This window comes from Bactrocera neohumeralis, chromosome 6 (genome assembly GCF_024586455.1).
Source record: "Bactrocera neohumeralis isolate Rockhampton chromosome 6, APGP_CSIRO_Bneo_wtdbg2-racon-allhic-juicebox.fasta_v2, whole genome shotgun sequence".
In the NCBI taxonomy this organism is placed as follows: domain Eukaryota; kingdom Metazoa; phylum Arthropoda; class Insecta; order Diptera; family Tephritidae; genus Bactrocera; species Bactrocera neohumeralis.
In genome coordinates this window covers 55,271,644-55,291,064 of record NC_065923.1, presented here as the reverse complement: position 1 = coordinate 55,291,064, position 19,421 = coordinate 55,271,644, and the positions used below count along the sequence as shown (strand labels likewise).

Sequence of the window (19,421 nt, the reverse complement as noted above, 5' to 3'; positions counted from 1 at the left end):
CGCTTATTTGAAGTAACTGGCGCACATCATTCTCATCTGTTAGAAAACTCACAGTTGAAACGCACTTTCTTCTCTTTTGTAGATAAACACTCACATACATACTATTTACCATCATTATTCTAATTTTCAATTGATTTACTTCAAATTGCATAACTTATTAAACAATATTTTTCCTCCTTATTTAGACCAACGCAGCCGCCAATGCTTACATGTGCGCCCGTTAATTCAACGTCCCCAAAATCGCCACCAACAATGTTGTATCCGCGACAAAGAGAGCGTCAATTCCAAGCTTTGAAGTCACCAGCGCTGGTGCATGAGTATTTAAATGGCGGAAGTGTGGACGATGGCGTTACATCTACAACAAACATGAACCCGGTGCCAATATTCGATTGGCCACGTCTACAGTCTTTTCAACAGTAGTTTTTACTGCGACCAGAGCCCTGACGCTACCCAATAAGTACATGACTGTAAATGCTCAAATAAGACCCTTAACATAACGGTTACTATTGCTAATAGCCGTGAAGTCAAGCGCATTTCTACCTTTCTTGTGTATCATAGGAATAAGAAAATGTTTACATACATATAAGCATAAAATAAGCAATGCATGATGAATAAACCAACAGTAACATGTGTTGGCCATGCAGCCTCTGTATCAAATCAAACCTAATTTTAAAATGTGTAAATTTATTCGTAATCGTAAGTTTAAGTCTAGCCGTTAAGGAGTTTATATTCTTATTGTCCTCGTCATATCCGCGCGTTGTTATGCGTCCACAAATTGTAATGTTTTATGTATAATTATCCAGTATTTTACTTGAACTACCTTTAAACTAAAGGGCTCTAATGTATGTTTCAGTGATTTAACAAATTATTTTTATGTTTTTATTTTTTACTAACTCAATTTGTACTTTACTCGTATTATTATTATTATTATTATTATTATTATTATTATGTTATATACTTTCATGTCAATTGATACATACGTCTTTTATTTAAATTAAAGTGAATTGTTTATTACATATATATTTTGGCTGTTTGGTTTCTTTTTTCGTTCATTAGGATGATCTTGTGTTTTCAGATTCGGAGTTTACTTTTTGTCGAGACCACAACCACTTCCACAAAGTGCCTTAATTTCTTTTATTACAGATGGAAGAAAATATTGTAAAAATATTTTTGTATACATTAAGCATGTTTAACCAGACAAATATTTAAAATGTTGTTAAAATTGAAGTGTTTTGAATAAATGCAAATGAACAAATAATAAAGTGACACCTGGTTTGTATAGAGATGTAGCGAAAGTTTATTGTTTTTGTTGCTTTATACAAGGTGTGTGCAAAATAATGGAAATTTAAAATTTCGCGGGCTTGGATAATACTGTATCTTGCGTCTATTTCCAAAAAATCGAGTTTGTGAAGTGTTTCGACGAGTGAAAGAACCGTTCGCTTAAGTGTATAATATCCAGAAATGACTTCAAGGCGACAGCATTAATGTAGACGAATAAATAAGTTTTATTCAACAATTTTTGAACACACCTCGTATACATTTGTATATAACCTTAAGGGGGTATTCTGGTCTAGAAGCACGAATTTCAGGTAATTTTTAAAGTGTCGCAAAAAAAGACAATTAATATTTTTACTATCCATTTTTTTATTAGTTATTTGTTAATTTTAGAAAAGTTTTTTTCTGTACTCTAAAAACTAAAAAAAAGTAAAAAATTTCAAAAATTATGAGCTGACGAAGTGGGTGGTCTCTAAAAATTTCCACATGACCATACCCATGATTTCAACCCTCCTAGTTATCTGAAACCAAAAAAAAAAGATTATTAATCTAGAATAATGTCGCAATGGCCGGAACTACGGAAAAGTGGAAAAAATTTTTTTTCACAAAATGGCGACTGCCTGAAAAAAAAGTTTTTTTGGATCACTTTTTCTGCCTATTTCGAATATTTTTAAAATAATAAAAATAAAAATTTGGGGATGGGGCTGGTTCCAACCATAGACAAGCCTATAAAGAAGACTCCATAAAAATTTCAAGTAAATCGGTTCAGTAGAACCGGAGAAATCGTGGGTATCGTTCCGAAAAAGTTAGTTTTGAGAAAAATTCGTTTAAAGTTTCGCGTAATGTCTTTTGTTCGATTAGTTCCAGCCAAACTAGTTTGGATGCCGGGTCAGAAAAATGCCTATATCTCCGAAAATAATTTGAATTTTGAAAAATCCTCTTGTGCACATATTCTTGAATAGTTAAACTTTGAAAATATAAAAAAATCGATTTTTTTTTAAATTTCTAGACCAGAATACCCCCTTAAGAAAGGGATTAGGGTTTCAATGTAAAAAGTGCTTTTTTTGCGAATTTATTTCTTAACAGTAACAGAGTTTCCCCCAGAATGTCTTCAGAAAAAAACAATTTGTTCTTCATAACTCGGCTGGAAATTATTTGAAAATAAAATATCAAGAAAAATTACTCAAATTATAATCAAATCTTCCCCCAACGTTCTTTGATAATTTTGTTTTATTTAAAGTGTAAACTATTATTTTCCACTAAAAATTCCGCCATTTTGTGGGTGGAAACACCCACAATGCGTACAAAGTTTGAAATGAATCGGCCAAGTAATTTTGAAATGACAGTGAACACGGACTTTGAAGAAATAGTTTTGAGAAAATCGCGCCTAAAGTTTAGGAACTAAAAAGTGACGAAAAAAATTACCCTATATTGTCAAAAGTGTGCTCAATAATGTACAAAAGATTCGAAAAAAATTACTCAATCCACATTTAAGAAGTAAATTCGCAAAAAAAGCATTTTTTTACCTTGAAACCTTAACTTCACTCTTAACGTTTGGTTAGTCAGAGGAAGATGGGTTCATTATTTTCGGAATTTTTTGTACATAATCCGGTGCAATGGGGGGAGCTGCTTCAAATCTGCTTCTGCTACAAATTCCGCTATTGTCCTGATCATCCTTAACTCAACGCGGCTTATATACTACAGTTAAAAGCGTATTTAGTTACATACGGATATCTGCTAAAACTCTTTCCAGGAAATCAACCTTGTAACGCTTCATCTGCCAAACAGTATAAACAGTTATTTGCTGTGGGTCAGTCAACATCTTCTCTTACCTCGTACATAATATATTAGGAGTCAAAACTGTAAATCGTCACCTGAAATGCAAAATAACGTATCATCAAAAAATCGAAATTAAGACACTCAATTGATTATGATTCACTACTTCAAATTACATACATAATATTATACATATATGTCCAACATTTTCAGGTTCTGCGATCAGATATAAACCAATTTTAACCAATATTAAATTTTTTTTTCACTCATGTTCCATTTTATTTCGTGTTTCATTCATGCCACTGTAAATTTCCGAAAATGTTGTTACGTTATTTTGCATTTCAGGTGACGATATACTTACATATTTCGCGTGAGAAGCTCTATTTACGATGTGAATCCACAGTAACTTTTTCACAATCTCGTTGTGTACATATAAGTGCTATATTGTAGTAGATTGAATTGTTATTATTTTGATTCGATCCCTATATAGATTTGAAAAATGTCTTGCATTCAAAAATATGACAAATGGCTATTGTTGTGCAAGCCTCTCAAACAGAATAGACCATTTTTAAATGAGAGTTGAGATGCATTAACTCAATTCTCATCTAAAAATGGTCGAAAATGAACTCTACATTTTCAAGTTCCCAGATATCGAATATGATAACCTATGACTTTATACTGAATTTCGGTCAATTTTATGTATATCTCCTAAAGAAATGATGCCCATGACCTAATACTAAAAATACAGAACATCGATTGGGGAGGTCATCTACATGATATGGTTCAGTACTTCGCCTACCAACATATCTTATTGCCAAATATATAACGGTCAATAAATTATTTATAAAAAATAATAATACGTGAACATATATTTTTGCTCCTAAGTCGGCTGAAATCGGTCCAGACCTTTTTCTTTCCTTCAAGTTCATATATATTTTAGCTTATAAGTATATTATTCTCCTGGCTGTACTAGCGAAAAGTAGGCATTTTTTTAGAAATACTTTTCCACGTCCATATATAATATCATATGGTGAATATGTTGGTGATTTCAATGTACATAATTCCAAGTCCGCAGTCGCCATTACAGAAAGTAGAATTCTAATGTGAATGACTTGAGAATGAGCAACTCTATCACTGCAGCTCTCAGCTTAATATAAGGAAAAGGAAATGTGTTGAGATGAGGCGGATGTCGCAAGAAAGTAAATGAACTTGAAATCAATTTATCTCCACTCATAGATGAGTCCTTGCGGACGTATTTCTACTCCTACATTTTAGCAAATGTGCATGTGTAAAGAAATGTGTTTACAACAGGTGGAGAAGACAGATAAATAGAAAAAGCATTGAGGTACATAAGACTAATGTTGCCTGCGTGCCATATGCTAAAGTAAACAACTAACAGCTGCCGCTGATGGTCAGTGGGCCTTCAACTTGACGCACGGCACGAGTTAACAGTTAGTTGCATGCCCTCATTGCCGAGGACGGCGAAGCAAAAAGTAAAAAGTGACGACCGCAGACAGACATCGCGCAAAAAGAGGAAGAGGATGCGAAAGTGTCCAATGGAAATGAATCACAAAAAATGAACGCCTTTAAATTAAATTTGCATGCAATTTGCGATTAAGAAGTATGGAGACATGAATGTCGAAAGACTTTTTATGCGAAAAGTTGATTCAAGACTTCTGCAATATAACTGAATCAAAACTGCCTAAGGCCAGCAAAAAATCTCTTTCTATTTATCACATTGGCTAACCCAGAATATCCACGTTATATGATTATATCTGTTTGCCTTCTACGATAAACTAAATCTAGCCTTATCCTTAGCAATTATAGAATGTTCAGTCTTTCGTTGACAATTTGTAACTACTTAACTCTCAATTTATTATCAAGGCATACACTGGAAGATCGTCAATAAATCCTCTACCGAGCTTTAAACCTCAAATGGCTGATAGTTTTGAGCATCTGTGTCTAATAGGACGCTGTCTAGGCACTGAGGGGCTTTTACCGAATCTAGTTTTCTATGAAAGCTTATCGTGGTCACTGACAGAATGAGGAAAAAATTATATCCGGCTTTCTTTAAACATTTTTTTTTGTTGCAGAAATCTTTACTTCTGAGTTTTTTACTCAGTCGAGGGAAAGATAAAGCTGTTTTTAACAAAGAAGCTATCACTTACCGGATTAACGAGGTGACAAGTTATTAGGACTCTGAGTTTTATGACACCCCTTGTTATTATTCATCGCCAGGCTGCAAACAAGTCTTTTCTAACTCGCACGTACCTTGTTGTACCTTTGTTGCTTTGCTTAAACAGGAACTATTAGTTACCGTTCAAAACACTAAATCATATAACAATTTCTACAAAGCCTTCCTCTCTTATATGGTTTTCCATTTTACCAAGGAACTATGTATGTATATCACTTCAATAAGCCTACTTACCGTAGGCTGCGGCGAAACTTACTTCAAATTACGCCATTAGGTGCGAAAATGGCGCGCTTTGTGTAGCGGTTGTTTAGGAAAAGTTTTCAACACAACCAAAACATGAAACATTGTGCACATCGGGAATGGTCGGTTCGCGTCCACTGATAACACACTCGGAGCGATTCGCCCACTGGCTGATAAGGAATACCCGAATGGCAAGCAGAGCTTTTCATTTGCGGCTGCAAAGTGCGCGGAGCTTTTTCAAGTGAAATATAAAAATAAATACTGTGCAACCATATGTTTGGTGTCGCTAACTGTTTATTTGGTTGGCTGCAGACATAAGGGACTTTGCCGACACATTTGTTGTCCTGCTGTCAACCTCGCTGGTGTAATCCCGCTAATACTGTCGGACCAAATGTGCGCATTTGCTACAAACAAAGTACTTACTTCTTAATTGTTAAGATAACGGTGACATTATAAATAAAAAAATTAAATAAGCCAGTGAAAGACAAATGAAAAAATATTACTGAAAAAATTATAGCCGAATATTACTGTTTAAAAATTGCGTGAATTTGCATATTTGCTGGTGTCCCAATTTATGATGAAAATAAAATAAAATTTACTAAAAATATTAACAAATAAGAAAACCAACATTTTTGAAGTGTTTTATGAAAATACGTATGTTTTCACTTTCCCAATTGGCCAAAGTGGATCAATATTTAAATTAATGGATAGAATGAATTAAATCAACTGACCAACAAAGCCTTGCGCCTAAAATTACAACAATATTCTTGCAAAACTACACTGCTGTTAGAAAATAGTAAAATTTGGTAAGTTTTTGCGCACTCAGCGGTGTATTTATCTATTTATCGCACTTACTTTGAAATAACTGTTGCAATATGGTAAGAATATCGAAGCAATTCGGTAAGCTAACATTCGAAATTCAAAAGAACCGTTGGCTGCTGAAATAATTTGTAGCAAGAGCTAATAACTTTGTGCTAATTGCCTACTGATAAACGCCAAAAGGCTGCCCACCAACCCTTCCAACCTACCATACATTTTATTACACACAGCCAAAGGAAATAAGTAAGCACATATTTGATTGCAAGCATATTTGTATGTATATATGTATACACTTGCGTGTATATAACTAGGTATCTACTTAGATTTGAATATTGTTTGAAATAGAAAACGATAATAAATAGGCGCGAGTTTACGTTATCTCTTCACGCCTGAAAGTAGGCAGTAAAAATCAGACTGTGAAAAGACAAGGCGAACACCCAATAGGGAAAACGGAGTCTGTTGAAGCATGTGACTGCAGTTAATAACTACTTCCTGAATAATTGTATAATTATGTATATAAAAATTTAAACATAAATAAAATTGAATGAAAATCTGACAAAATCTAATCATTTGTACAGAGTAAAATCAAATTTTTTGGGTTAAATAGAACACCTTTAAGCGAAATTTCTTCAAGTACTCATTATCTGTGCAAGTGTGCTTAAGTTAGTATACAAATGATAAGGATGGCGAGTGACCGTCCGTCCCTCCGCGCAAGTGATAATTTGAGTAAAAATTGAGATATCTTAATGGAACTTGGAATACGTGTTCCTTGCCAAAAAGCTCAGGACGAGATCTTAGTTGATGAATTATACTCGTGGCCACGCAAACCTTACCACTCAAAATTTGCAAGCACTGTGCATATTTGATTACATTTTATAGCGGTACTTTTTGCGGTAAAGAAATTTTTTATTTAGAAAGAAGTTAATGGAATGCTATTAATTTAAAATATTTAAAATATTAAAATAAAAAACAAAACACATTCAGCTATAGATAAATCAATTGAAAGATACTGAGCTTTACAAAATGAGCTCGAAATGTAAGAGACTGACATGCGATGAAAAAATGATATTTTTTATTTATTAATTTAATTTAATGTACACTATATTTGAAATTAATATTTTATTTTATTTTTTTTTTAAGGAAACACGAAGTTTAGTAGGTGTATCACTTTAAAAACCACAAAATCGGCCACTTTGTATAAGCACTGAAAAGCGTATTTGTGTTTTACTCATTAAACGTAATAAATTAAAAACTATAGTTATAATTAGATAATACTTGTATAATTTAGTTTACTTCTGCTTCCTAAAAACATAAAACAAAGTTGAAGAATATCCCCAAAGAAAAAAATTTAAGAAAGTAAAGTGGTAAGGTTTGCGTGGCCATGAGTGTAAAAGGACGGTTCACCGCCACGCCCACAAAATACCACTATTCGAAAAAGGAATGTATAAACCTATAACCTTTTATAATAATAGTATGCCTGCATGTCAAAAATGGATAAATAATTTCCTTTGGCCCTTTATACCGAATAGAAAGATTTTCAAACATCCGACTGACTTTATAGCACATAGTATGTATGCCGCCAAATTCTTGAGTTATCTTAATAAAATTGAGAGAACGTACATACTTTTCTTATAACGGTGAATCTTTGTGCCTAAAATACGCGAAATCAAGTGAAAACTTGCCATATATGTAACTAATATCAGGATTTTACTTATTTTTATCCATTCACGATTTCTTCGAAAGATGAATGTTGAATTTTTAAAGCAAAGTTTTGCCAACACCTGAAGTTATTTTCTCAGCTTTGATGCTGGCAAGTTGCAACAGTATGAAATGTTCGGTTACACCCGAACTCAGTCTTCTTTACTTGTTTAATTGAATTCCTCCTAATTTGACGTTAAACTTAAAAAAACAAAACAATCAAATCAGAAATGTTTAGTTAATTTTAGAGATGGAAAGTTTGAGAAACATTTTGTACACGGATTCAAAAAAAATGTTCTATATACCATATTTGTTGTTGTTATGTTTATCTTTGAAGGAGACTTTGATGATATTCACAGATTTCTCCGACCTTCTTTTTATTAACCTTATAGACTGGTGCAAAAGCCTTCAAAAATGATAAAAAAAGAAAGAAATACATACTTGGTTGAATCCCATCGGAAATGAAAGATACAATAACAAACATTAAGAGAACAAGTAAGGAAGGGCAAAATTCGGGTGAAACCGAACATTTTATACTCTTGCAACTTGCAGGAATCAAAGCCAGGGAAATACCTTAAGGTGCAAAACGTCAACCAGAGCACCGGCATCCAAGCTAGTATACTGTATGATATACAACCATTTATGTATAACTCATACACTGACCGACATACTCGACACAAAGTCACCCGTATGTGATATGTTTACATTATATAATATAATATATAATTTTATCCATTTTAGGAACAAAGATACACCATTTTCAGTATATTGACTGATGTATGCGGTAAAAAGTCATCCGGAAGTTTGAAAACCTTTATATTAGGTATATAGGGGCTAAAGGAAGTATCGGATCGATTTAACCCATTTGTAACACACAGCCATACTAATATCTGGAAAGGACTCTCTCCAAATTTCAATTATATATCTCACACATTGACCAATATTCTTGGTAAAATGGCTCGGTTTTGGTTGTGACAAGTGACATACTCTAATGATATTATTTGTGCCAAGTTTTATCCCGTTATAATATATTAATTACTTCTTGATTTGTGCACTGCAAAGTGAAAGAATCAAATGGAATTTAAAACTGTAACTTATATGGGAAGTTTTTAGTCGATTTCGCCCAGTTTCGGACTGTGGCAAAGGAATGTGAGAATAATGCCAAGGACTAACTTACCTACTTTTGTGAAGCAGTCAGATTCTTTACGGACGGGTCAAAGCTTGGGGGGAAGGTTGGTGGAGGGGTTTACTGTCAGGAGCTCTCTATCAAGTCCAGCTTCAGACTTTCTGCTATTGCAGTACTTTCCAAGCCGAGGTGGCAGCCATTAAGGTAGCAACAGATCTACTGCTCCGGAGTGCAGCTTCCTTCAGAGAAGTGACCATTCACTCAGATAACAGAGCGGCGATACTAGCCTTGAACTCATTACCGAAAAATATGTTTAAAAATACATCCCTATACCAGGACTAATGTTCGAGAAGTTTATGCGTCATACGTCTGCAGCAGAGTTCAATATTGAAGTCATAATCCAAAAGTAATAAAAAAGTATAAGAAAATACGTTCACCTATATTACACATGTTTTTTTTTTTTGTTTTCAAGCAAAATACATATTCAACTATCAGTTGGTCTATGATATCGATCAAAGGGTAATACATATGGACAACCAATTAATATTGTATGTTTTCATTGCTGGGCATTTACTCTGCTATTTTCGCACATACATACATATGTATGGACGTAAAAATAATATACTAACATATGTATATGTACTTAACTACAAATGTACACACACGTGTTCAACGCGTATTTGCTTATGGGGCTATCTAGTTGGGCATTACACTTCTTGGCAATAAGGACTTTGGAAACACACGGAGATTAACACATTTTTATGCATTTACACTAGTTATACGAACACACACAATACATACGCATTTTCCAATACCAATGCAAAACGAGTATGTAGTCACTGCTGATGGCTGATGAAGTTGTTGACGTGCTCAACGGGGTTTAAAATTGCTCGCTTGTCAGTCACGTTGAACGTTGTTTATTTTCGGGTGACAGCACAGTGGGCTAGAGAGCGGAGCCCATATGTACACATTACATGAGTCTTATTTTCCTTTTGCTTTTTATCGCTCTCAAATGAGTTGTCTGTGATGCGTGTGAATAGGTATACTACATATGAAGTTTATAACATAAATTTGAGATAATATATATATCATTTTTTACATACATATTAATATATCGGTTCTTTATTTGACCTGGTCTTTTTGAAGATAATTTCATTTAAATGGAAAGTCCAATTTTGGGCAACTTTTTCGAGCATTTCGGCCGGAATAGCCCGAATTTCTTCGGAAATGTTGCTGGAATAGGTGTCTTTAGACTTGAAAAAATCAATTTTCACTTTTTAGTTGATTCGGATGGAAGATGAGATGCTTTTTCACGTGATAGAATCCAAAAAGTCATAACTTGTTTGAAAGTTCCCTAAAAATGTAGAGAAAGTAGAGTAAAAATACGAAAAAATATAATTTTTTTGTAATGAACAAAATACACTGAATTATAAGCTATAAAGACATGATTATACACTAGAAAAACGTATTATGGGCCAAAAATAATAATGCTGAGTAGTTTATGTATTTTTCTTTGTTGTCGTTTTCCTTGAGATCTTTTTACGTGTTGATCCTGAGGAAGATGGACCTGGTTCCTCGTCTGGTTTGAGAACATCTTTTTTAGTTTTTGCCTTCCGTTTCTTCGATGGCAAATCTTTCGGCAATGGAGCCACAATATCTACTTTAGATATATCCGAAACTAAGCTGCGAAGATTGTGATAGATGTACCACTGACGTTCCAAAGATAAACCGGCTGGTTGTATAACTTTCGGCATTTCAGGATCGATAGGTTTTAACAGAAGCTTAAAGGACTGCACTTCTTCACTGTCTGCGAATTTCTTTGTTTTTACACAATCTGTAGAGATTATGAAATTATGGAATTGCGTTATTCCAACAAGTGACTTGTACAGTGGTTTAAAATAGCTGTCCCATTCATACCAGACGACTTTTTCAGGCGATACAGCTTTATAATAACCCCAGGTGATGATGCCTCGACACACTGCAGTAAATCTGCATACGTGTCGATGTTACTGACAGCATACTTACTTTTGAAAATACCGAAGTAACGATCAGGCGCGAACTTATAGCCTTGACAGACGGCAGCGTTAATCCGGATTAACTGCGCACTTAATCAGATCCAAATTTGTAGGTGACAGAAAATGCGAGCTTGAAACTCTCATAAACATCATTGTTGAAAATTGATAGAAGATAAACATTACGGTTGTTAGCCGACCAATTTTTACCAAACCATTTTTTATTACAAAAGCATATCAACACATTATTTTTAAAACTGCATCATTGTTTTATTGATATTTTATAGAATTTGATTGTCAGGGTTGCTTGTATTTCGTTCACAATAGATGAAAATTGGCTATTTTTAACAATGTTGCCAACGAAAATCTCAAAACTAAAATTTTGGGAGTTAATTGTCACTGAATTAATCCCGAAAAGAACTGGTTTAACGCTGCCGTCTGTCAATGCTATTAGTGTGCCCTGTAAGTAGAAAATTGAATAAAATAGTTTTGTTAAGACCCCGAGCCAAACGCCATTGCAGATATGATAGCACAGTGTTATTCTTATTCTGCACAACACTTTGTTTCAATAGTAGGTTTCCAGGTGATAATGCAGGATGCTCACAACACAGTTCGGTCCTTTACCAACGTCATCTTTTTCGTTTAGCATGTAATTGTACTGTAAAAAAAAATATAAGTAAGATCTTGTAAAGGCGAGCAATTTGAGTTCCTATGATTCAGTTTGAAATTCTAACCTGAACTTTTTGTTTTTCGTCTGTAATTCCGTAGACTCCGCACCTCTTGGTTGCTTTGAAGTATGCTGTACCAGGTTGTTGTGGACTGACAGGGTAGTGAACGGTTTGGGCAAAATCAAATGACAGAGCGACTGCTCTAGGGTCAGTATTTCTACACCAACTTTGATAATATTCTCGTTGATTTCGGGCTCGGCGGAGGTGATCAAGAAATTGATTAAGCTTCTGTTCGCGTTCAATGTCAGTCACACCTTTGGCTTGAGCAATCGATATTGCGTTTCCTTTAAAAGAAAAAATACTGAATTTAATCTCAACGTTTGATACAACTATAAAATGAGCAAATAATAAGCTACTTACCACGGCAGACATCGCAGAGATCATCCGCTGGTTTCATAACTGCAACGTAGGGTATGTATTTGGACCATATCCGTTGAAACTGCGATTGCTCAGCTTCAATTCGTCATCACTGAGTGAAGAAATGTATTTTCGATAAATTGAGGACTTCGTCTCGCTGGATGGCAGTTTCATTATCCGAAAATCCTTAAATTTTGGGAGTCGTCCGGGCAGGGGAAGAGCCATTAAATCGGCTATAGACTCGATGAATTTAACAGTTTTTCCGATGTCAGCCGGTTTAAATGACTTTGGATGTGTACTCGGTTTATTTGCCAGTCCGTGTTAGCGCACTGTTACACCCTGTGCGGCAAAACGACGTACTAAATGTTCGTAACGCTTCTTCCCACACGCATGTACAAAAAGGAAACATGAACGACAAACAGGTACTCTGTACATAGAAGGTAAATGTAATTTTATGCCTCATAACTTCTGTATCCTGACTCTGTCCATATTTCTTCCGCCCAGCAAGCTTTGCGTACACACTTTCCAGCTTTTCGTTACTCATAATTCCAGCTTCGATGTGACTTAGTATCACTAAATCAAGTTCATTTTTCGACATCTCTAAACAATTGTTCCGCGTACTCTCGATCATTTCCCGTGGTATCAGTGTATGACATTTATTATTACAACAATCTTTTGACAGAAATTTTGTTACCAGCTCCTCTTCCTTTACTTCAACAACAGACAGGTCAATCTTAACAAAAGTTTGTTCGGTATCATATTCTCATAATCGCTCTCTTCATTGTTTTCCTCATCCTTTTCATGGAAATATTGTCCGTATACGGAACTGAACTCCTCATCAACACTCGTGTTTCATTTCATGCGAAATGCGAAGACGATAATCAACAGAAACACTTACACAAATGTGATAACAGAACATCCGGAAAGAGAGACGAATGAAAACAAGACAACAGCAGCTGCGCGGTATTAGAGTAAACGTCACTTCTTCAGTTTTACTTTTTTAAATGTTCCACACTAGCAACTTACACGATGAACTATAATAATATTCCGACCAAAAACAACACTTACTGGACGTCCTTGAAGCCTCTGGAAAGGAGAACAATTAATGAGATAACGAGAAACTGACGAAACGAGTTGTTTATTTTTAACAGCTGTTTCCCAGAAAACTAGTTTTCGCACGTTAGCTTCCTTTTCGTAGACCAGGTCATATACAGGGTGGCGCAAAAGTCAGAAGATGATCAGAAGATGCTATACATTTTGCGATTGACCTCTAATGTCAGTTCTGTTTTGACATTTGTGTAGTAAACACATGGGAAATACACGTAAATAAACAATGGCATCGAGTCTACACTGCCGCCCGGGCGCCTAATCTCCCGTTTTGGCGATTTGCACTGCCCAGCAAGATCGCCTGATTTGACCGCTCCAGACTTCTTTTTGTGGGGCTTTTTGAAGTCGCGGGTTTATGTCAACAAGCCTCAGACTCTTACAGCTCTTAAAGACAATATCCGTCAAGAATGTGAGGACCTATCGCCGGAAGTTCTGGCCAAGGTGATGGAAAATGCCATGAAAAGGGCTCAAATGACAATCAACTGTGGCGGCGGCCATTTACATGATATCATATTCTCGACTTGATGTAAAAAAAATTGAAAGACCAAATAAAAATAATCCACAAGCAGAATCAAAGTTTTTAATTTTTTAAAAAAGTTTTTCATTTTCCGAAAAACATCGGAAGGTAATTTTTGCGCCACCTGTTATATATGTATGTATATAGTTAAATATTCATACGTAACTATTTGATAGCGTTTTTATACTATCGAAACATGTTGTTACAGAGTATAATGTAAGTATCTCCTAAAACAAACCGAGATAGGTATTGGGTTATATAAATAAATGATCAGGATAACAAAACGAATTGGAATTCTGGTGATTGTCTGTGTATTCGTTTGTCCGTCCGTGCAAGTCGTAACTTGAATAAAAATTAAGATATCTTGATGAAACTTGGTGCATGCGTTCCTTGGTACCATAAGATAGGCGTTTGGTATTGAAGATAGGCTTAATCCCGCCTACAAAATGCAATTAATAATTAAAAAGGTGCACTTGTGGTTTGAACATTTTTAAAAAGTAGGGGTCAAGCCACTCCTAATAAGTTCAATGTACTTGTATATCTATCCCAAAGCAATTCGATTTGGGTCATATACCAAATTTGCACAGGACAAATCTTTTCAACCCTTCGGATTATAATCGTCCCTTTTGCACGAATACTGCCATTTAAGTGCACTAGTCTAAAATGGATAATATCGGGTGAAATTTTATCCTTGCCCATATAACTAATATCAAGATTTTTGAACATCCGATTGACTTTACTTCACATATGTTGGGGATGGTATATGAGGTACCTTAAGAAATTCAGAGAGCATATTTTTTTGTTAATAATATATAGTAATGCCAAAAACAGATAGAGTCGGCTCACTACAACCTCTATCTATCATATACCGCATATATTGGCCAATAAGAAAGATTACTTTACAAAATTAACTGAAATATTGTTTATGCTAAGTTTAATGCCGAAAGTATGTATGTGAAATTAGTCTTTGAATTAATCCAATTCTCATATACTACACATAATTTGTTTAGATAATTGTAGGAAACTTTATGCCGGATATGCCATCTGTGAGTGAGTTAATTATTTATAAATTAATTCTAAAGGTTGGTTAAACTAAGCGTTATATAATGAAATTAGTGAACACGTAAGGAGTCGGAATAGACCTTTATCCAAGCTTCATATAGTAACATTGCAACTATTCGAATAGTGGTTCTACTGCTACTATCTGAATAAATTAAAATTTTGTGAAGTCCGAGCAGGCTCTGATTTTTGTTGTTTTAAATTGGAAAGTTTCTATAAACTTATATAGGTAGGAAATACTTACTTATTACTATTCGAATAATCGTCAACGAACGGTTAACCGGATAGAGTCCGTTGTGGTTTTACGTGGGATCCTGCTGTCGACAGCCTAACTCCACAGTGCTTTCTATTGCTAGAAGCACATAGATCAATACAATGCGTTGATCAGCGCCCCAAAGCATAAGTGCCTGCACCTGCACCATACTCTGGAGAACCAAAGCATGAGTGCATGCACCTGCACTTACACCTTGGTTCCAATTGGTTCGGGTGGGACTCCCTAGCCGCCTTGGTCGGGTTCGAGGCCGACCTAAAACCTCTGCCGTACTCTGGGTCCGGCACCCGGCGCAATGCGACTCCACACCGGACTAAATGCCCTTCCTGCATTTAGGTTTAAACCACAGCCACCACGAATCTCCACAAAGGGCCAAACCCAATGAGCAGATTGGAGTCACCTCCAAGGGCTAACTGCTCCCCGTGGTACCAGGTTTAAGTCTTTGGTGTGACTTTACTTTGTAGCTTTCGCTACTGCCAGCTGAGTCCCCAAAGATTCAATGACTGGCTGCATTTGTCGCTGTCGCAAATGCTTTATATTATATTGTGAAATAATATGAAGCTTAGAATGTGACTTCAAGTTGAATATTATATCACTTTTCTGACTTTAGACTTTCCCCCCCGAACCCAAAAGGGGGTCCCCCTACTCGCAGGGGGACGGTTAACCGGATAGTCGAAAGTGAGCGGTTAATTGAATAGTCGACGAGTTACGAACGTCCTATACTACATACTATAGATGTCACAATCTTGAACACTGCATATGATTTGATATATAGTTTTTTACATATAAATTGTTTTGATATTTAACATAAAACGTTAAAAACTAGCCTGTGCGCATCTCGAGGTTCCAAACGACAAGTTTCAGCCAAATCCGATCAGCCGTTCTTATACATATGTCTTATAAATATAGACATGTATTACAAAATCGAGGGTGATCATGCGAAAAAAGCCTCCGTTAGGATCTTCTGCGTGACTAAAGGAATTCCAGTAGAAATTTTCACGTCTTTCTGCGTTGTGGTTCGAACGTTGTGCCGGCACATAAAGGAATAGGGTTTCATTTTATATGCTAAATAAGAAGATATCTTAGTTAAGGGTTATACCCGAACTTAGGCCTTCCTTACTTGTTATATAATATTATAATTGCCTTTTCAACTATTTCAATTTAAAGCAATACTTTTCTTATCCCTGAAATCTCTGAGTTCGGCTGAGAATGTTTCATATATGGTAAAATGAAGAGAGACGACGAGAGTTTATAACATTTTTTCCGTATAAAGGGGAAGTAGAAAGAGAATTCGTTAACATAATGGTGAAATAAAAGTAGTATTTAGTAATCCGAAACTAGCATGGAAAATTTGGAGTGAAGCATTAAAAATCCGTCGCATATATGTAGATTAATTTATGAATTGATAGAAAAGAATATATAAAAAAGTTATTTACTTTGGAACTTTGTAACAATGTATGAAAAAATGTAAGGCTTCAAGAGCTCTTTAAAATAACTACTAAGCTTAATCTTAATGAGTGAGAAAAGTGCTTATAATTAACACTTACAAATAAATTTGGTCCAAATTATTTCGGGATGGTAGACAACACTTAATTTAAAAATTAAGGAACCTAAATAAGATTCAGAATTAGTTCAGTGGAAATTATATTAACAGCTTTTATTACTTAAACGGCAAATCAATATTTAATCTGCCCATAGAGCCCCCTATTTTTTTACTAAACTATAATAGTAAGAAAGTTTTTAAGTCAGAGAGTCCTTTATAGAACATAAAGAAAACAAACAACATTGCGTGTCGTAGAATATTTCTCAAAAGACCCCAAGACATCGTTTTTCTTCGCTTAATGTATATTCATTTAAAAAAATTAAGCAAAATCAAGACTTCTCTGAAAATCCCGGAATACCTCATTTCAGTTACTCAAAACGGGAAAGGAAATTATTTTTCCCTAAATGTTTGTGATTTCATCTTTCGTTTCCTTTTCTTTCTTTTTTGATAAAGGCTTTTGCACTAGTCTACCATATGCACAGTTAATTAAAGAATTCATTCACTGATGTTTACTTCCACCAAAGTTTCAACACCAAACACAAAATTCAAATTGCCTGGATAAAAGAGTTTCCATGTATTAAATATAGTCTTTTAAACGAATGTGGAACATTATGTTCATATCTAGCTTGACTGAGAAAGGTGCCACCACGAGATTTAATTTACCAAAAGAGCCATATCCAATCTTTTACTAGTTGAGTGACTCATTTGTCCTTCAGATGTAACTTTCAAGATATAATACTTAGACGCCTACAAATACCTATATATTATGTGCCTCCCTATAGTCCTTTATGATTTCTTGTTTAGTTTGATAAAAGTTGATTATCTTGATTTATATAATTTATACTATTTGCTTCGTATATTAATTTTGTTTACTCAATGTTGGTTAACTTTTTGTGTTATTACAATTATCTAAATTTAAGGTTTCCTGCTATTCATATTTTGTAATTACGAATGAATATATACATACATATATATTTGACTTCTAAGTTATTCTATTTAAGTCCTATCTGCTATTTGTATTCGAGCTATTGTCATAAATGCAAATAAGAATTCAATTACGTGAGAATCCATAACAGTTTGAGCAACGATTAAAGATGATGACGTTGGAAATAGTATATAATATATGTATTTGTTGTGAACATTTTTCTTTTGCCATCAAACTATTTATTTACTTGGGCAAGGTTGTTGTAAGGAATATAAATACCAAATGAAGTATTTATAAACACGTGTAATATTTAATAATAGGTGAAGTTAAAAAAAAAACAAGGTGATTCTAACAGGTTGTCAAGTTGATGGTCCATGTTAGTACGATTCTACCTTCTAAGTAAACGATAAACTACCGATATACGATTAAATAAAGGAAATTCCATAAGTAATAATGTAAATTCGACAACTCGAAGTCATACTTTTGACTGACTCAGACTATGACTTTAGACAAAAATTATACTATACACAAAATAACTGTAGGTTATTATTATCAATTTTGTTGTTGAGTTCCCAGGAAATTAAATAGTCGACAGCTTCGAAGTTTGCTCCAAAAGCGAGTCCCCAAAGTCACTATATTTAATCTCATTCTAGCTACTAACCACACTTTTGTTTCTCTTCTTGATACAATATTTAAATAGTAGACTTTAGTAAAAACACCGTTTTAGAAGATCTTTCCATATCTCTGATTTCTACACTATCCATAATTTGTACTTCAGTAAGCTGAAATCAGTCTTCAGAGGGACTCTTCCTGATTTGAAAAGCATTAGCTTTATGTTTCGCCAGAAAAGTCTGAATTCTTGTTGAAAAGTCCTCTTATAATTTTATAACTAAGACTTGTTAGTGAATTTTACAAACCCTGTTGCAACTTTCTCAACAGACCGTTCTTCTTCTTCTTAATTGGCGTAGACACCGCTTAAGCGATTATAGCCGAGTTAACAACAGCGCGCCAGTCGTTTCTTCTTTTCGCTACGTCGCGCCAATTGGATATTCCAAGCGAAGCCAGGTCCTTCTCCACTTGGTCCTTCCAACGGAGTGGAGGTCTTCCTCTTCCTCTGCTTCCCCCGGCGGGTACTGCGTCGAATACTTTCAGAGCTGGAGTGTTTTCGTCCATCCGGACAACATGACCTAGCCAACGTAGCCGCTGTCTTTTAATTCGCTGAACTATGTCGATGTCGTCGTATATCTCGTACAGCTCATCGTTTCATCGAATGCGGTATTCGCCGTGGCTAACGCGCAAAGGACCATAAATCTTTCGCAGAACTTTTCTCTCGAAAACTCGCAACGTCGACTCATCCGTTGTTGACATCGTCCAAGACTCTGCACCATACAGCAGGACGGCAATTATGAGTGACTTATAGAGTTTGGTTTTTGTTCGTCGAGAGAGGACTTTGCTTCTCATTTGCCTACTCAGTCCGAAGTAGCACCTGTTGGCAAGAGTTATCCTGCGTTGGATTTCTAGGCTCAACAGACCGTTACTGATATGTTACCCACCTTAAGAAGCACGCCACCATTTATAACTGTTGCTGGGAGTTGACTCACCGATGCACTAAATTATCCTGTTATTGGTGAGATAATACTTGTATTATTCCGGTTGGTAAACACTTTTCCTTCGGAGAATAATACTGCTCTGGAAAGTTATTAGCGTGCTTTACCAAAAACACGTCTGCATTTCTCAGCAAAAACTGCAGTGAACAAAACAATATAAACAATAT

The 19,421-nt window shown here is 35.1% G+C and overlaps 2 protein-coding genes across 9 annotated transcripts in view; both read left to right on the top strand.

The window, feature by feature from the left end:
- The window catches only part of LOC126762266 (pericentrin), a 62,890-nt gene extending 61,870 nt beyond the window's left edge, over nucleotides 1-1,020 (top strand). For 7 of the 8 annotated variants that reach the window (XM_050478885.1, XM_050478884.1, XM_050478887.1 and 4 more), the window contains one exon: nucleotides 186-1,020. In XM_050478885.1, coding sequence (XP_050334842.1) covers nucleotides 186-420 — 235 coding nt within the window. In that variant the 3' untranslated portion in view covers nucleotides 421-1,020. The remainder of the gene's footprint in view (nucleotides 1-185) is intronic. The other variant, XM_050478888.1, reaches the window with a different exon arrangement.
- Nucleotides 1,021-5,846: 4,826 nt separating this feature from the next.
- Nucleotides 5,847-19,421, top strand: part of LOC126762311 (synaptotagmin-5) — a 163,469-nt gene continuing 149,894 nt past the window's right edge. The window contains exon 1 of the mRNA XM_050479002.1: nucleotides 5,847-6,291. The gene's annotated coding sequence lies outside the window, so the exon portion shown is untranslated. The remainder of the gene's footprint in view (nucleotides 6,292-19,421) is intronic.